At 36.9% G+C, this 17,920-nt stretch overlaps 1 protein-coding gene across 4 annotated transcripts in view; it reads left to right on the top strand.

Moving 5' to 3' along the window:
• The window catches only part of SORBS2 (sorbin and SH3 domain containing 2), a 74,656-nt gene that overhangs the window by 35,727 nt on the left and 21,009 nt on the right, over nucleotides 1-17,920 (top strand). For 2 of the 4 annotated variants that reach the window (XM_010019393.1, XM_010019394.1), the window contains 3 exons: nucleotides 11,965-12,017; nucleotides 12,687-12,874; nucleotides 15,064-16,620. In XM_010019393.1, coding sequence (XP_010017695.1) covers nucleotides 11,965-12,017; nucleotides 12,687-12,874; nucleotides 15,064-16,620 — 1,798 coding nt within the window. The remainder of the gene's footprint in view (nucleotides 1-11,964; nucleotides 12,018-12,686; nucleotides 12,875-15,063; nucleotides 16,621-17,920) is intronic. The other 2 variants (XM_010019395.1, XM_010019396.1) reach the window with 1 other exon arrangement.

The raw sequence follows: 17,920 nt of genomic DNA, 5'->3' as shown, positions 1-17,920 counted from the left end.
GCTCTTTCCTGATTACTGGGTTGAAAATGGAGGTTTAGCTTATTTGCTGACCTTAGATCTTCTGCTATTTCCAAGAAATCAAGCCACTACTGTGTAAATAAGCAGAACTGTGAATTAACGGAAACTGCTTTTCTAATTGGCATGCATCACCAGCACTCATTTTGACTGGCATTGACAGCACATATGATGATTAATTAATGCATTAAAATAATCTAGTTGCGTTTTCAGGATGTGCCTAATTGTACACAAAAAGAGATTTTGGCCAAGTACTGGTCAAGGTTGCCCAGAGAGGCTGTGGAATCTCCATTTCCGGAGGTGTTCAAGACTCACCTGGACACAGCCCTGAGCAACCTGACCTGGTTAGACCCACTTTTAGCAGGAGGTTGAACTAGATGACCTCTGGAGGTCCTTTCCAGCCTCAATTACTCTGTGATTACTCAGTGTACACTAACATGTAACTAGAAGTCTTTATTCCTGCTTTCTGAATAATGATAGCAATTGTGGAGTTTTTCACAAGCATGTCTGATAAATCTGTGCTTAATGCATGCAAAATTACCATTAACAGAAGAGTTTGTTTACTGAAAGATAGATTCATTCAGCCTTTTTAATTTACCTTTGTGCTGTCTCAATACTTTCTTATTTTAGGAAAACAAAAACATTCATGTAATCAATACTGAATTATTATTTGCTTCTGTATTACTGTATTACATGTTTGTTCACAGAATTAATTTTACTAATATAAAATTCATTAAGCAGATAATTGAATTCCAGAATATGTGGTATTTCAACAGTGTGAAACACCTTTACTAAGCACCTTTCCCTTGTGTTTTAATGGTCTTTGCAGGAACATAATTGTCATTAACTAGAAAATACTAAACTGTGTTTCTGTGAAATTAAGTTCTTGCAGAACTGACACATTTTTCAAAGAGGAAATTGGCTCTTCTGTAGGAACTGCTAATTACTCAGTATGATTAAATGGGACTTAGTATTTATTGTGATGATGAAGTTAACAAATAATTCCATATGAAAGGTAATGGCATTTATTCTGAGCACTTTTTTGATTGCCATGGCTACATTATACACATTGAGGTCATTTACCAGCCTTCCCAATGCCAAAGAATAACAGCAGGCTCAAGATAAAAATAAGAAAATTACAGTGGTATTTCACGAATAGCCTCAGTTTTCTAATAAATTATATTTTCAACTAATGTAATGTGAAAAAACATTCAAATGGAATTGCAGTGCAGATATATTTTTTCAATTTTAGCAAACCAATGAAATTAAAGAAAGTGAGCTTTGCTGACTGTTCCTGAATCCTTTTTTTTTTAACTTGTTTATGCAGTTTTTTATGTTCTTAATCAAGAGATTGGCTTTTGAGCTTTGGTCCTTAAAACATTATCATGCAGAAAAGCCTTAGTCATGCTGTACTTACTCAGCAGCATCAGTCAAGGCCAGGATTACACTTTATCAACTGAAGATTAGACTAGAAGTTTAGATGTAGCCAATGTAAATACACAGAAACATCTCTTTGTAGGACAAATTTTAAAAGCTGAGGAAATTATACCCATGGACAAAATGGAGAGGATTTTTATTTATGTATGATTCAGAGCCTTAACGATTGGAAAACAGGAATTAATACAAGAGATTACAGTTGTGCTGACACTAGTGTAATGTTATTAACTGATATAAAATAGTTCCAGTGAGCTATCACAGTTTTATCAACCTGGAATTTCTGCTGTCGGTAAAGATGATGTTTAGCTTTATGGATTTAGGTACTTCCTTTGAATCATGTTCCAGAAAGAAATAGATTCGGTTTCACCAAAGCATTTGCTTTCCTTGTGCTCACTGAATGGGTTGTGGAAGGCAAAACTCATGACTTCTTGAAGACTGATCAGCAGAGTAGGTCGAAAGACTTTGTGTGTAGGAAAACGTGACATCTGAAAACAACGCATTAATTCCAAATTCAGTTGAAAACTCTGAATTCTCAACTCTGTCAGTATTGCATGAGTTAAAGTCTTTCATCCTGATAATCTTAGAATTTTTTATTACTTTTAATGTCTTAAAAATTGTTCTGATGATACTGAAAGAAAACACTAATCAAAATATGGAATATAAGAATAGTTCATTAATACTGTAAAAGATGAACATTTATGGCATCTGAACTACAAATTTTTTTACCTTATTAGTTTTGCCAAAACAAAAAAAGTCAAAGGGAGTTTCTCCAACACTTCAAATCTTAAAATTTTTTGCTGAAATGAAATAATTTCCATGTCTACAGGATTGGAGTTCTGATATTAAAATGATCACCAAAAAAAATTTACCGTATATGATGTTAGACAGGGCAGATGAGGTTTGAAAGATCAGCATTCCCTTTATTGATGTAGGTACTACACTAGAACCAGTTGTGATTAATGTGGAGGTTAGAAACACAGGAAGAATATAATAAAATGAGATTCAATATAAAACTAACATTTCATGGGAAATGTTATTCAGCAGATAGCATTCAACAGGTCAAAAGAATGTGAGAAATAATAAACCTAAAAAATGACCTAATAATAGACATTAAATGGATTGATTGGTTAGGGATTGATGATTATCTTTGGTAGGGATATGAAAAGATGAGTGTAATTTCAAGCTGCAGTATCATGTAGCAACCTACTGTCATGCAGCAGGAAATTAATGCTTTTTCTTCTGTAATTTCAACTTGTAAGAGTATAAAACATCAACAAAAAGGAGAGGCTTGAGATTACAACTAAAAGTAAGTGACATTAAGCTGTTGAATAATCTTCCAAGCAACAATGTGTCAGATCCTTTTTTCCTATTTCAATAAACTCATAAAACATTACCTTTTCTTCTAATATCATAGCACCGATAAGGTGGTACATAAGTCGTTCAGATTTATGTTTCTATCTCTAATGTCTGCAATTCAATAAAACACTCTTCTTTTTCTCTATTATCATCTGAACCACGGATTTGTTTCCTAATATAGATGTTTACTTTCAGTGAATAAGTAAATTGCAATGCAATAATTTCATCTTACTCATATGAAGTTAGATTTTTATTCTATACTAGTTTAACTTTGTATATGTGAAGCAATTCCTTCATACATGTACATTTCTCTATTTCTGCAGTAAAGCAAGTTAAGGAAAGAGCTTAGTGTTGCTGTAAAAAATGACTTTGTAAAATTGGTACAAGCAATAGATGCCTTTATTTTTATTACCTGTTTTAAACTAAGCATGAAAGTACACATGTGCTAGTCAGATAAAACTTGTCAGGTTAAATTTTAATTCTATAATTTTTATATATATATTCAGTTTATAAGTCTTCTACTGAGTTTGTATGCAAAAGGATTTCATGATCTGAATACATTAAAGAACATGACTGTTTTGTGAAATACCAGAAATAGCCAGAGCTTGCACCATGATGTACATCTGTTGATTTGGGGTTGATTTGGGGTTGTTTGGGGTTTTTTACTGTAGTGGAAAATTTGAAATTTTGTTTAGAATATGCAAGTTTTATCTCAAACTGGTTATCAGAGTATTGTGTTGGGTGTTAGTTACTTGAGTTAGTTACTCTGTCAACTAAAAAAGAATATCTCAGTGTGTTTTAGAAAGAAATCAGGAATTCTATATATAGGTTTGTTTTGAAATGACATTAAGAAGTATGTCTTCTCATAAACATATGGAGAGATGAAGTCAATCTGGACTTGGAGTCACAACAGCTATTAAAAAGTAGTCCAAAAAGAAAAAAGGAAAAGCAAAAGGAAACATTAGAGCTAATAAAATGTCAAAGCCAAATTTACAACAGACATCTCAGTCTATTGTTCCAAAGAGGCTAAAATGCAAAATATTAATTTGACCATGCAGATCCATGGTTAATAGTGAGAAACATGTAACTCGCCAGTTTAAATGCCCACTTTTGATTGAGTGTCTACTTGTGTTTATCACAGGCAAAACTGAATACAACATTATAGTTGTAATTTTTTTCAATGACACTGTTGTGTTGTACTTGAGTATGTTGATGCAGTGCAGTGCTGATCATCTGATGCAAATGCCAAAAAGAATAAAGTTACTTACTGGTCTTTAGTAGTATATTTTCAACAAATAATGAAATGTTACTAAATAACTAGATGAAGGATATGGTTTGACTGACAGGTCATAAAAAGGAAATTCACTTGCTGCTTTTACCTTCTATTCAAGCAGTTTGGGAGACACAAAAACCAAGCTCAGTTCACTTTTTAAAGTCAAAATTATTTGTTCATTTTAAGTCTCTTCGAAGGGGAGATAATAAAAAAGGTCCATCAGCAAAACTGAATATGAAATCCGAGAGAAATCAATTGCCTGTGTATTGATCTTGGTAGAACAGGGAATGCGGAGTCCTCTCTAAAATGCCTGGCAGCAGTGGACTTGCAGACCTCAGGGCTGAGTTTCTTTTTGTGTGCTGCCCTCTGCAGTTTAAACTGTAAATAAAAGTAGGAATTCTGGGCATGGAGTTAGCTTTACACGCTTTCTTATGCTCTCATTTTATTTGCACACTACTCCATGAGAACAACTCAAAAACTTAGAAACTACATAAAATACACTACCTCTAACTTTTTCTTTACAAGCTGAAAATCTTTTTTTTAAAGCTTTCAGCTAATTGCAAGAGTATTTCAATATTAAAAGGGAGCCAACTCCCATTCTCATGTTTATCTCCTTGGCTAGCTGGGTGGAAGCTCATCTGCTCTGATGGCGCGTTCTGGCTCCCTTCAGTAAGGAACAACAGTCTGTCAGTGTGTAGGTGTGGAGCTGCTGCTATCCAGGGGACCTTGAGGTTCACAAGGGCTGATATTTGCTACCCAAGCAAGTAATGTCAGTAAGCCTGGATTTGTAGTCCCAACAGCTCCACAACTTCAGTGCCATGTGCATTAGAAGGGATATATTCATTTCTTTTGTGTAGATGTACTCAATTGTTGATATTAACATCTTTGTGAAAATTAATTCATTGGTATAATATAAAGATGAAAACAAGCCATAAATATTTCAACATACTGTTTGGAAAAATGATGAAAAAGCAATTGTTTAGTTCTGTCCTCTCAGATTATCCAGATCTAGATTGTGGATTTTTTTTTTTTTAAGTAAGCAAAATCTCTGAATACACCAAGCTTTCTGTGTAATGGGAATCAAGCTGATACATAATGAAGTTATCTTCTGCTTTGTGACTTTGTCATTTTTTGTCCTTATGCCCTCATCTTTCTGTAGAAGAGAATCATGTGCTTTGTCTTTAATTATAGCCTCTCTTAAGGTCCCAAATTTTTACTGGTCAGTTCACAAAACTAATTTCAGTAGTGATTTTCCACTAAAGACTTGGGTATGTATAGTGTGTTGAAACAGTTGTCATTAGTATTGCTGAGTTATGGCTGTGGATGATGGAAACATAAGGGCAAAACTCCAGAGCAGCTTCACTTCCTAACCCTGCTATGCAGCACAGCAAATTGTTCATCACTGGCATTCACTTCCCATTCTGTTCACGGGAATAATACTTCCTTTACTTGAAAGGGACATTGTGAAGATATATCTATAAAACAATAGCTGGTGTCCAGATATTGAACGAACAGTGCACAGACGTGAGCACCAAGGTAGTTCAAAAGGACCTTTCAGCAGAGTAAAGTTGGCAGTCTGTTCCAGTAACATCAAAGGCAGCAAGAAAAGTGCTGTAAGATGTTTAATTGCCTGAAATGGTCGAAAGCACAGTGTTATCTCTTACAGAAATAGCTGTATGTGATTGCTCTGGTGTATTGGTGACAGCTTGACACAGGAGGCAAAACTGTTACATACTTAATCACAAGTATCATTCTTTATGCAGGACCCTGTCATTTTCTTTGAGGATTGCTTTCTAGGTCACACCATAATTAGTGTCTGAGATCTGGTAATTACAATAGCGAAGGACCAAGTTTAAAATTCAGAAATATCTTTAACAAGAGGAATTCTCTGTTTCAGAGTTCTTTAAGCCAACAGCTCACTGTAATTCTGTGCTGAATGACAGCTTACATCAGATCCTACAAAGGAACTGGAGCTCTTTAGAAAATAATTAATGCAGCCAAGTTTGCAGTTGATTAGATATCCCATTGGGAGCTCTACTGTTTTGCACCGTCATATTTTCATGCTCCTTGAATAAATCTGACAATTATTCTTCTGTTCATTGAAGAATTTTCTTAATGCTATCTTCAGTTGTTACTTTATCCCTTTGCTGTGAGAATATTCAGATTAAAACAATGTATTTCATTGTGGGGGAAAAAAAAGCTTCATTATTCCAATAAGGCCATGGGAGATAAAGCATTACAAAACACTGCTAAAATTAATATTATGGAATGCATATTCTTTCCCCAACTTTTTGTCCATAGGATTTAAAATATACCAGTTCCATTTCATGTGCTGAAGTGTCTTTTTAATACAGTCATGCCTGCATATTCCTTATCTCTGCTCAGCACTTGCTTCAAGACGGCAAGATCCAGAATTAACATGCTTTGTGAGAAGACAAGTGATGACCAAATACAATAACAATAAAGTTATGTTCTTGCTGATCAGATGGGCAATTTCTTGCCTGTGCTGAAGATGACAATCATTTAAACCATCTTCTTAACAAGGAATCTTTAGCAGCGTTAAATGTAGTTAAGTAATACAGTGATGTTTACGGAAGTGGTCAGAGCCTTATTAACTTTGAAAGAGTAATTTTAAAATGTTTAATATCTTCCAGTATTGGAAGAACAGCAACAAAAAGTATTAAAGCTACCAGTCAGTGACAGCTCTTGAACAAGAATACTCTGTCTTAAATACCATCTTCATTCTTTGATTTTACTCCTTTCCTTTCCCCATATTTGTTTTGTGTTTGTGTGTGTTGTTAAAGTGACATGGCATTTCTAGCACCTTGCTCAGTGTGTGCCTTTTCCTTCCCTTTTCCTTCACAACTGCTCCAGCCTGATCGCATAAACCCAGATGACATAGATTTAGAAAACGAACCCTGGTATAAATTCTTTTCAGAACTGGAGTTTGGACGTCCGGTAAGTGAGGAACCTTAACTTGCCAGAGTAGTAGCTTTAATAGCTTTACTACAGGCTACATATTAGACAAATAGTAGTGTGTAATATTAAAGAACAAGACAAATAGCGTGTTGAACAGGGATCTTTACTAGTCTCCCTAAATCTGTTGCATTTGGCTGGATTAATTTTGAACTCTTTCAAAACAGAAAAACATGTCAGTTTGCATTAGGTATGCTAAGTTACAAATCGTGTATTTTACTTGAAGGAATATGTCTAAATTTAAATGCACACAGCCATATACAGATTGCTTATGGCAGTAAATACTGATACAAGTGGTTTTTCCCTTTTTATCCTCTCCTATGTGCACACATGCAGAAAACTTATTTTGTACATGAACACAGAGATACAGGTTTGCTGTTTTCAAGCTGAACACCTGCTTGAACAGACTTCAGTTCTGTTTCAATTTTCACAAATGGCCAGGTCCAAAAAAAGGACTCGGGCAAACAGATGCTAGCTTATTCCTAGTGCAAGCATTTAATGTTTGAAGTTACAAAGCTGAAAAGCTCCATTTGGTTGAATCATCAGAGATACCTCAGGTTTTCACCTTTAGTTGTCTAGGCACTCGCAGTTCTTCTGCAAATACCACAGGCTTAAGTGGACGTAAGTTCTTTGTGTGTTTTACACAGGGATAAAACAGTAACATTGTCCTTGAAGCAAGCTGAGAACTAGGTTTCACTTCCCCCCTGCACAGTGCCTTAACAACTAGGTTGGAGATGCACCTGCTCTGCTTTTGCACACACCCTCTCTGGCTCCTTGAGCTCAAATTCCTTCCTGTACACTCTAACATCTTTAGGAAAAGGGGTAGCAAATGTCTTCATCCCAGAAGAATGTCTAACAGAACGGCTAGAGTACTTTCCAGACAGGGAGAAGACAGGAGTTCAAATCCCCTCAAAAAGATGTAAGTAAACCCAAGCATCCCTTCAGTCTGGTTAAGTATTTTCATAGCTCCCCAGGATTCTGGGGAGCTTGACAAAACAAACAAAAGCAGCTGCACACAGGCAGGAAATCCCAAATAGACATGCCATTTGAGCTTGAGACTATCAGGATTTAAGCATTCCCATTCTCATCTGTTAGCTAGCAATTCTTTGGAGCCCACCTCAGCATGCCAATCACTGACATGCCAGGCCACAGGAGGAGCCTAAGCACGTGATGCAGGGCCCTGGAGGTCACTCTGGGAACCAGGTACTTTAGTTCCCTTTTTTAGCTAGCCATAACCAAAGTCAGAACTCCCAGCTACTTCAGTGAGAGCAGAAGAGAAAGCAAATCACATACATTCTTTAAAAACTTTAATTTTTTAATCGTAACATTTAGAAAAATTATCTTTTAAATACCACCTGCAAATAACAGGAAAAAAATATATCTGGGTTTAATCTGTTGTCCAATAGTCTATAACGTATCACATTTTCACTGATGACCTTTTATCTCCTATCTAGCCTTTCAAGCTGTTTTGTCATTCCTCCCTCTAGGTGGGCAGAAAAAGTCCAGATATCCTTCTGATGAACAATATGTCAACAACATTTTACTGATTATCATAACCTGAGAATAGTTTCTCCTGTAAGATAAAATATAGTGAGATTTCCCCAGCAGAATGTAACTATGCTTTACACTCTTCTGTCTCATCAGTATTAAAAACTGCCAGTATTGATTCAGCCATTCCAGTTGTAAATTTTACTACCTAAAGTTACTAACATTTTATTAAGATGCTTATAATTTAAAAAATATTGTAACACATTCTTCCTTCCATTCTACCCGTGTCACTCTTTGTATCTGACGCTGTCAACACTTAGTTTCTAACTGTGTCACCTTCTCCACATGTTTCATTCCTTGCTGCCATTGGTTCTACTCCATTTCATCTCTACACTTCTGCTTTTATGATGCAGCCACCTAAAAAGCTTTTGGACTATGTTCAAGACAGTTCTTCTGGTGTTTCCAATGAGGTAAATGAATGATTCTTGTTCAGATGATTCTCTTGGGAAGAAGGGTTGGAATGCTCACCGTTTATGGCTTAAGTGTGTTAAAGTTTAGTGGTTTCCTTCTGATAGCTGTGGGATGTTTCTAATTCACAATCATTGTATCTTTGTCTTCGTATCTTTCCAGATCACTAGTGCATTTGGATGTTGATCTTATTATCCTAGGAACTGTGAGTCCTTATCCCAAAACATCTCAGAGATTAACACTCAGAATTACACAACAGCCCATACATCTCTAACTCTTTGACAAATTTCCCACTTCTTCAGAGTTGGGCAAGTGCATTCCACAGTTAATTCATCAGCACAGTAGTATTTCTTTAACTGAAATATTTGACTACAAATTCTGTATATCAAGTGAAAGCATTTGTGGCTAAACTGTCATTTCTCCAATTCAGTATTTATGACTAAGGTTGCTGATTGTAAATTTATAACTGTAGGATTGACAGTCACTGTCATTACTCCAAAGAAAATACATCAAGATGAGGTAGAGGGCTGTCATTGCCCTACTCTGAGTGGGAGAGGTTCAGGCTTTCATTCCTTCTCCCCTCCATCCCCATTTTTAGAGTGTTAGGGCAAAAGTCAGTGAATCCAGTAATGACAGCTTTACTTCATATAGCGGCTTTACTTCGTTCATATTTGTGATTCACTCTCATCTTTGGTAGTCTCTCCAAAAATTAAATGCAAATTCTGGCCTTAAATTATTAATTGTTTGCAAATTATCCACTCCAGTTTGGTTTAAAGCTAGCATGATTATTTGAAATAGTATCATGTTCAGTAGGTCTGAGTAAAACTACTATTATGTAATACTGGTTTTATCTTTTTACAGAGAGGTTTGTATTTTATTTTGAAACTTTTTTTATCTTTGAATTTTATAAATTGTGTTCACAAACTTGTGAAGTATTAGAACCATCATGCAAACAAGCCTGTTTACAACTCTTGCCTACTTTTCCTAACTTAATTTTCCATCACCATGGAAGCTTGATGCATGAAAACAGCTAAAATACTGGTTTAATTGTAAACATCTATCTGGGTTTTGAGTAAAACTGCATCAAAGTATTTGGCTGTATTGGGTAGTTTGGAGTGGTTGTCTTCAATATTTAATTTTTTTTGTCAGGCAGCCTTTATCCATAAAAGGGCACTGTTGAACATTCTGGAAGATGCCTAATTGGCTTTGGAGGTGGGGGAGGGGGAGATGTGTTCTACTGGGCCACCTGGATGTGGCTTGGAGGGATCATGGGTCAGTAAATGCCCCAGAGCTGTTAGGATGGCTACAAGCAGTGGTACCCACTCTTGGCAGTAAAAAGCAACCGTATCCACTGTTTGCTTTCACTTTTCCCCTACATGCCCTATCAGTACAGCTCTGCAGCTCTTAGAAGGTATAAACTCCACACAGCTTATATATATTATCATATGCTTGTCATAAAAGTTAGTATTGTAGAATGTGCAACCTGCAGTATCTTTCATATAGAAAAACCTTCAAAGAAGGTATCAAAGAAAGGACAAAAGGACATGCAAAGTGATAAAGGACAGAAAGCAAAAGCCATATAGTAACCCAGACGTCAATTTTTGCATGACACACACTTTTTGCTGTCTTAGGCTGATCACTGACACACTCTTTATGACCTGGGGAATGCTGTGGATAAAGAAGTCCTCTCTGGTTTGGTTTCAGTTGTGTGACTTAGCCATTGCCTTCCATAGGAGGCAATAGGGATCTATCACCACCCTTGGGATTTACATCATGGTCTGTACGGTCCTGGAGCCATTACACATGGTGGAAAGTAATCAGTGTCTCATGGCTCTTTGGCCAGCATCATGTGACAGATGGTCTTGGTCCAGTCTCTAATGGAGGGGGTTGGCACCTGCACAGGAAACCCCACAATGACAATTAATCTACAAACTGCTCGTGTTGCCTCGTGCAACGGTTTTAACAGAGATCACCTGTGAGCCCAAGTTTCCTTCCTCTGCTGGTACTGCACTGTGGCAGTGACTGGTCAACAAAGATGAGGCTGATTGATAGCTGTGGTCAGATTTGAAGTAAGACTCTGGGGCTTTCCAGAACAGGCTCAATGTGTGTTTTGTGGGTAGTGCAGTGAAGCACACAGACCTGAGGCCTTTGCTTCACTCTGGTGTGTAGAAATGTGAAAACTGGTTACACTAGCTGTTGGTGTAAGCAACCCTGCTGCTGGCTTCTATGGTTTTATTGCAGGCAGACCTCGTAATACTAGGTATTTATTTTAAAATCATCAAAGTTGGATAGTGGTGGAAGAATTGTCATAAAGTCATTTTCAGCTTTCAGAGGATGTAAAGAAAAGCTTGAAAATACAAACTGTACAACCAGGAAAGACTCAGGAATAAATACCTTCTTCAGAATATATTTTAAAAACAAATACCATGGTAAAAACCCCCTGTTCTTACTAGAAAATATAAGGTGCTCAGCAACTGGCCACAAACATCGTGGGACTTGTAAACATGTCTGGCTATAATTTATATATGATTGTGGAATTTTGGTGAGTAACTGCAAGGGAGGAGAAGCTCTGCAGACCTCACTTCTGCATGAGGGAATTATTTTCAGATTTTTGTGGTTTTAAAGTAAAAGTTCATTTTGGCTGCTCTGTATCTATTTTGAAAAGGTTATAGAGAAGTATGACTTTGGTTCGTTACTCAGCAATGCTTTAAAGGAAAAAACATTACTGAAGTAGAATAGGAAATTAAATATAATGATGCTTTTTAAAAACTGCATAACTATTCTCATGAAACATTGCAGTAGCTATGCTGGAGTGCCCGGGATGTAACCCATAGCCTATTTTTATAGGATTTGTCACAGATTAACAAAGTATAATCAAACATGATAAGCAGAAATCATCACCCTTTTTTCAAATACAGATATATAACAGATTTATGTATTTGTTTTCACAGACTTCCTTATATCATCACTATTCAACAGACAGAGGCATGGACAGGCCCTCTAGGTGAGAAATACAATATATGATTTCAGTAGATACAGATTATACAGCCTGAGGGTTTCTTCTGTGACCTGAAATCATCAGATGTTCCAGAAAACCACATTTTAACATTCATCTTGTGAGCTGACAAAATGAGATGCATGGGGAGCGTGTTAGTATTTTGATACTGAAGTGTAAATTTTACTTTCGTTTTACAAGGACTTACTCTTTTTATTCAAAATACGCTATGCATATTCTGGGTCTTTCCACAAACAACCCTGAGATTCTGTCTCAGCCACAGTGATCTGTCATTTAACCTTGCTGCCTGCAGCACTTTCAGTGCTGTTTCCCTAAGCGTGCTACCTCATCTGTTCTCATTCTCTGTCTTTTTCTTATCTTTGCACTGAATTTATAGTATCAAAAGTGAAAAAAACCTTGATGCATTTATTTCAAAGTTTTCACTATTAAAAAAGAACAGCAATTTTGTGTAAAACTGTAAAACTATTAGATGAAGAAGCTTTTCTCTGCGAAATACACTGTAAGAGGCCCAAGACCAGTGCTTCTCCCCTTTACATGTTTTTGATGTATTTATCCTGGTATTGTTTAATCTATAAACCAATAATATAAGTTTACTTTTTAAATCCCTGAATTCTGACCTCAGAATTAGACTGCTGCTAATACTGCTTATTTCTGTAGTTCTGCAAGTACTGCAAGTGACTATAGAAAACGAAGGAAGTCAGAACCTGCTGTAAGCCATCAGAGGGTGCACAGCGATCAGAATGCAAACAGGCCTAGCCCAGGCCGTACAGATATGCAAGGCCCATATACCACCCTTCGAAAGCCTTTAACTAGCTCGTCTCCTTCTTCTCCATCACGAGCAAAAGGTAAGAGAATCATATTTGTTAGCGGAAAGCTACCAATGATGTGTTGTACAATACATTGGTAATAAATGCAACTGTCTGCTGTTGCTCAGTGCACTTCACTGGGAGATTTACTAGATGAAGCAACAGCTTTGGACCTTTCAGGAAAGGCTAACTTGTTTAGTCTTACATGTGTAATTTTAAGCTGAAAAGCTGGATTTGTAGCGAGGATATTCCAGTTTCAACTGCTTATTCTAACAAAAGAAAATTGACTAAATGAAGACTAATATTTATACCACAATCTATAAACCCATAAAGTTTTATTGACTCCACTACTTTCTTATTAGACTGATGTGATTTTAAAACTGTTTTCACTATATACAGAAAGTAAATCAAGACAAATAGCATATAAGATCTAGGATGTGCTTCCAGGATAGTAGACCTTTACAACATCTGTAGCTGATGTTATAGACACTGTCAGTTATCAGGATCTAAATTAATCAAGCAAACATCCATTTTTGATTTTGTAAATCCTTGAAGTATTTGGTACAGCAAATACAACCTATTTAGCTTCTTTTCCAAGTAACTCACCCCTCTATTACTTTTCTCCAGTGCTCTCACTCTATTGCATGTCTCTCCAGAAAAGACAGTTGAATCAGTTGTTAGTTTGGGTTTGGGGTTTGGAGTGTGGTTTTTTTTAGCAAGGCATAGGTTTCCAGTGACATATACAATAAAATATATATATACAGAGTAATATTCTATACAATAAGTCTCCTTCTGTTAAAGTTATTATTCAGCCTATAGCTGTATTAGGGACTGTTTAGACTTCCGTAAAAGTAGATTCCCACTGAAAAAAACATAATATCCAGGCTGCAACAGAATGCATCAAAGAAAAACAATGAGGAACATTAAAAAGGAAGTGATGGAAAAGCAAATGTATTTTAAACCCAGTGGTGTAGCAGTACTTTAAAAACTCATCCATTTGATGTACTAGGCCAAGCAGTGAAAAGTTGGTGAACTCCATTTACCTGCATTTATCTTTGACTACATCACCAGTAATGAGCGCTTGCCGTGCCTTAAGCCCTCCCTGTGTTTGAAAACCCTTCCCTTGAGAACATCTACCACAGCTAATTAACTTTCAGAAGGTGACCTCACCTGTGTCCCTCTATTCTCCCCCAGCATTATGAACCTGTTAGAATACTAATTTTAATTATTTCTTATTTGTTAAAGCAGCAGTGAATTATAAGGTGCTTGATCAGCATGGATTTTGAACTCCATTTCAGTTTCTGATCCAGATTCAGGTTGTTCTAGACAGCAGATTGAGCTGTTTTGAAGCATGTGCGCTGAACTGAATGTTGCCACTTGAGACCATTTTTGAAAGTTCAGTGCAAGTAGGAGAGATCACAGTTCTAAATTTGTGTCACAGTGGCTTCTAGATCTAGCATGCACATACAAATGCCTTAAAACTTGCTGGAAAGTTCAGGCTTTGTTTTGGAAGTCAGTCTAAGGGTTATTGTTTCTTCTACATGTTGGTTAGGCTCAGTAAACTGATACATCTTCCTTTATACCTATATAGCAGTTCCTCAGCCACTTTGTTCTGCTGTCCATAAGCTGTAGAAAATACCACTCCCTTCATGGAAAGAGGGGGCTGCCTATGCTACCTGTGAACAACTGGGAGAACTTTCCCATTTGATAGTGTATAAAGATTTATCTGAATTATCTTAGAATACACAGGTGCTGTGAACTCTCTGAGCATTTTTCAGCTCAAAATTTCAGAGCAATTTCTTTCAGAATGCACAGATAGAAAAGTCAGTATTTGACTTGAGGTCTAGATTTGTTGTTTGGCTTCATCTTTAAATCCTTTGCAGCTTTTATTGTCTGTTGACCTGCTTCAAAATCAGTATTGATGCTTGTTTTCTTAAGTTGCTTTGGCAGGGGGGTTGCTGAGAGCGTAACACCTCCATAATTGTGGTGGTTTGAGCTGGGGTAGATGTTCAAATTAGCACAAGTACATTTCTACAGGTGGAAAATTAATTATTAGCTCTGCTGCCCCAGGATGTAGCAACCTGTGTACTGACCTAAGTTGATAGATGCATTAATTGCTGTCTCTTCTCTAATCTTTCTAATACTTACTGATGTTGATTCCAACTTTCTGAATCTTTTAATTTCTGGCAATGTCTCTTTTTTACCATGCTGCTCTATGGATTATAAAGGTGGGGATATTAGCAAAGTGTATCCATCCCTTTCAAGTTACTCAGTGCACAACCACAACACCTCAAATGAATTAGATTACTGTAGCACTTACAGACAACATTTAGCTGTTCCAAATGATTCAAGAAGGGCAGTCAGCTACAAGAATGGCTGGCAAATGACTCGTCAAAATGCAGAAGTCTGGAGCAGCACAGAAGAAACTACTTCTCCAAAGAGAAAATCTCGTAGCTATGATGATCTGTTAACAGATGATCACGATAGTTTTCCCGATGCGCAGGCCAAGTCTGAAAGCATGGGCTCCCTGTTATGTGAGGACTCCTCCAAAGAAGTTTGCTCAATGAACTGGGCCTCCCCATATGGTGAGGGCCGCGGTGGTAGTAGGTCAAGGGTTCGCCACAGATCCGCACACGATGCCCCAGGCTTCCTAAAAATGTACAAAAAGATGCACCGCATCAATCGCAAGGACTTGATGAATTCTGAGGTGATTTGTTCTGTGAAGTCCAGAGTACTGCAGTATGAAAAAGAACAGCACAAAGGTATCCTTCAAGGCTGGAGGGAGTCTTCTACTGAAGAGGTGCCCAGAGACATGGTGCCAACCAGAATATCTGAATTTGAAAAATTAATTCAGAAGTCAAAATCAATGCCAAACCTAGGTGATGAAATGTTGTCAACTGTTACACTAGAGCCTCCTAAAAATGGCTTATGTCCAAAGAGGCGGTTTTCTATTGAATCCTTGCTGGAAGAAGAAAATCAAGGCAGACATCCCTCTCAGGTACAACGGAGCTACAAGTCTAAGACCCTGGTGCCAATTCATATTGAAGTGACCAGTGATGAGCCACAACGATCACATATGGATTTTTCAGACAGTGATCAAGATGGAGTGGTTTCTGACCTCAGTGACTTTATCCAGATAGAGGGTTCATCCTTTTGTAGTGAAAGTGATTTTGACCACTTTTCCTTCACATCATCTGAAAGCTTTTATGGGTCAGGCCATCACCACCATCACCACCACCACCACAGGCACCTCATCAGCTCCTGCAAAGGGCGATGTCCAGCGTCCTATACCCGCTTCACCACCATGCTAAAACATGAAAGGGCTAAACAAGAAACCACTGAAGATCCAAGGAGACAGGAAACAGAATCTGGCCTCTCTAAGATAGCATTCCTAGTCAGTCCAGTGCCTTTCCGGAGGAAAAAAAGTGCAGCTCCTAAAAAACACACTGAAAAGAAAAAATCTAAGTCATCTGTATTTGAAGCACTAGATTCTGCACTTAAAGACATCTGTGACCAAATTAAGGCTGAAAAAAGAAGGGGAAGCTTGCCTGACAACAGCATATTACACAGACTTATTACTGAGCTGCTTCCAGACATTCCAGAACGGAATTCATCTCTTAAAGCTCTGAAAAAGAGCCCCATGCACCAGCCTTTTCATCCACTGCCTCAAGATGGTGCTATCCATTGCCCACTGTACCAGAATGATTGTGGAAGATTACCTCTTAGTGCCTCTTTTCCAGACATGGACGCAACTAACAACAATGATAGTGCACTGTGTTTCCAAGGTGGATTAACTTTCTTCCTCTATCCTTGTGATTTATGTGTTCAAGCTTACTCCCTGTATTTCCTACCCTTTCTCATTACATTTTTATTTGTGTCATCTGTAAGAAGCTTTCATCCCATAAAATTCTTCATTAAGTCATTTTTACATAGGTGATGAGCATAGATAAATTTGCTGTCTATTCACAAAATACAGTAATTTGGACATTTGGAGTAAAGATGGATTTCAACTAATATTATTATCACTATTAGTGCTATATGTTACAAATTAAGCAATGTGGGGGCTTTTCTCCCAAGAAAAAGACCTTACAGAAAGTGAGTGCATGCATCATAAGATGCTGCTCAAACAGGAAACAAATATGCAGATAGCCCTTCCTTTATTATATAAAACAAAAAACAAAACCCAAACCTGTATCTAAAACATGTTGTACTGTATAGTTTTGTTACATGTGGGTGATAAAAATGCTGTTAATTCTGCCAGTATCATAGAAAGTTAATTCTCTTTTCTTATGAAAATACACTAAATCCATTGCTTCATATTACTTTTTGTGAATAGACCTTAAGGTCATTTTAGGAAGTTTCCATTTCCACTGTTCAAACAATACAATTTCCAATTTCTGTGGCAGCAAAATCAGTTCTTCTCATAGAATTTTTATGTATCTATGAAGTTTTGAGAAATTTCCTATCCTCTTAGAAGGGAAACTCTCAGTAATCAAAATTTGACTGAAATTACCAGTGTGAGACTAACTTCTAAAAAGGTCTGTGTTGACCATGATCTAGTTTGCAAGTTACCACTTTGAGTTGTTTGTGGCTCTGCTTCTCTTTTTCTCAAATTGCTTGAGCTTAAAATCTTCATGAAGTTTGCAATATTAAAAGAAGCAAACTAGATTCACAGCAGGAGTGCACAAAGATGTATCCCAGATGATTTAGACTGTCTTTGGCAAGTCTTTCTCATTTTAAATGCTAACATTTCTGTTAAAGTATTTTGCCTCTCGAGATACAGTCCTCTGTGACTGAACAGCTTTGAGAATTTAATGACATTACAAAGCTATGCTTGAAATCACAAATGGATGTAAGAGAATGTCTTTACTATATCAATTATGAAATATTTGATAAGACCCATCTTATTCCTTTTAATCTCACATCTTTTTCTGTAACTTTTGCAAGCACCACACTAGTAAGTATGCATTTCAAGAGAAATCAGATTGAAGCTGTTACCGTCTCTTCTTAACTAGGTAAAGCAGACATATTGAGAACAGTTAATTTGATTTTTTAAAAAAGCTATAAAACGCAGTTCAGAATAGA

This window comes from Nestor notabilis, unplaced genomic scaffold, assembly GCF_000696875.1.
Source record: "Nestor notabilis isolate BGI_N333 unplaced genomic scaffold, ASM69687v1 scaffold4178, whole genome shotgun sequence".
NCBI classification, from domain to species: Eukaryota; Metazoa; Chordata; class Aves; order Psittaciformes; family Psittacidae; genus Nestor; species Nestor notabilis.
The sequence above is the reverse complement of the archived record's forward strand: the minus strand, read 5'-3'. Positions and strand labels throughout refer to the sequence as shown.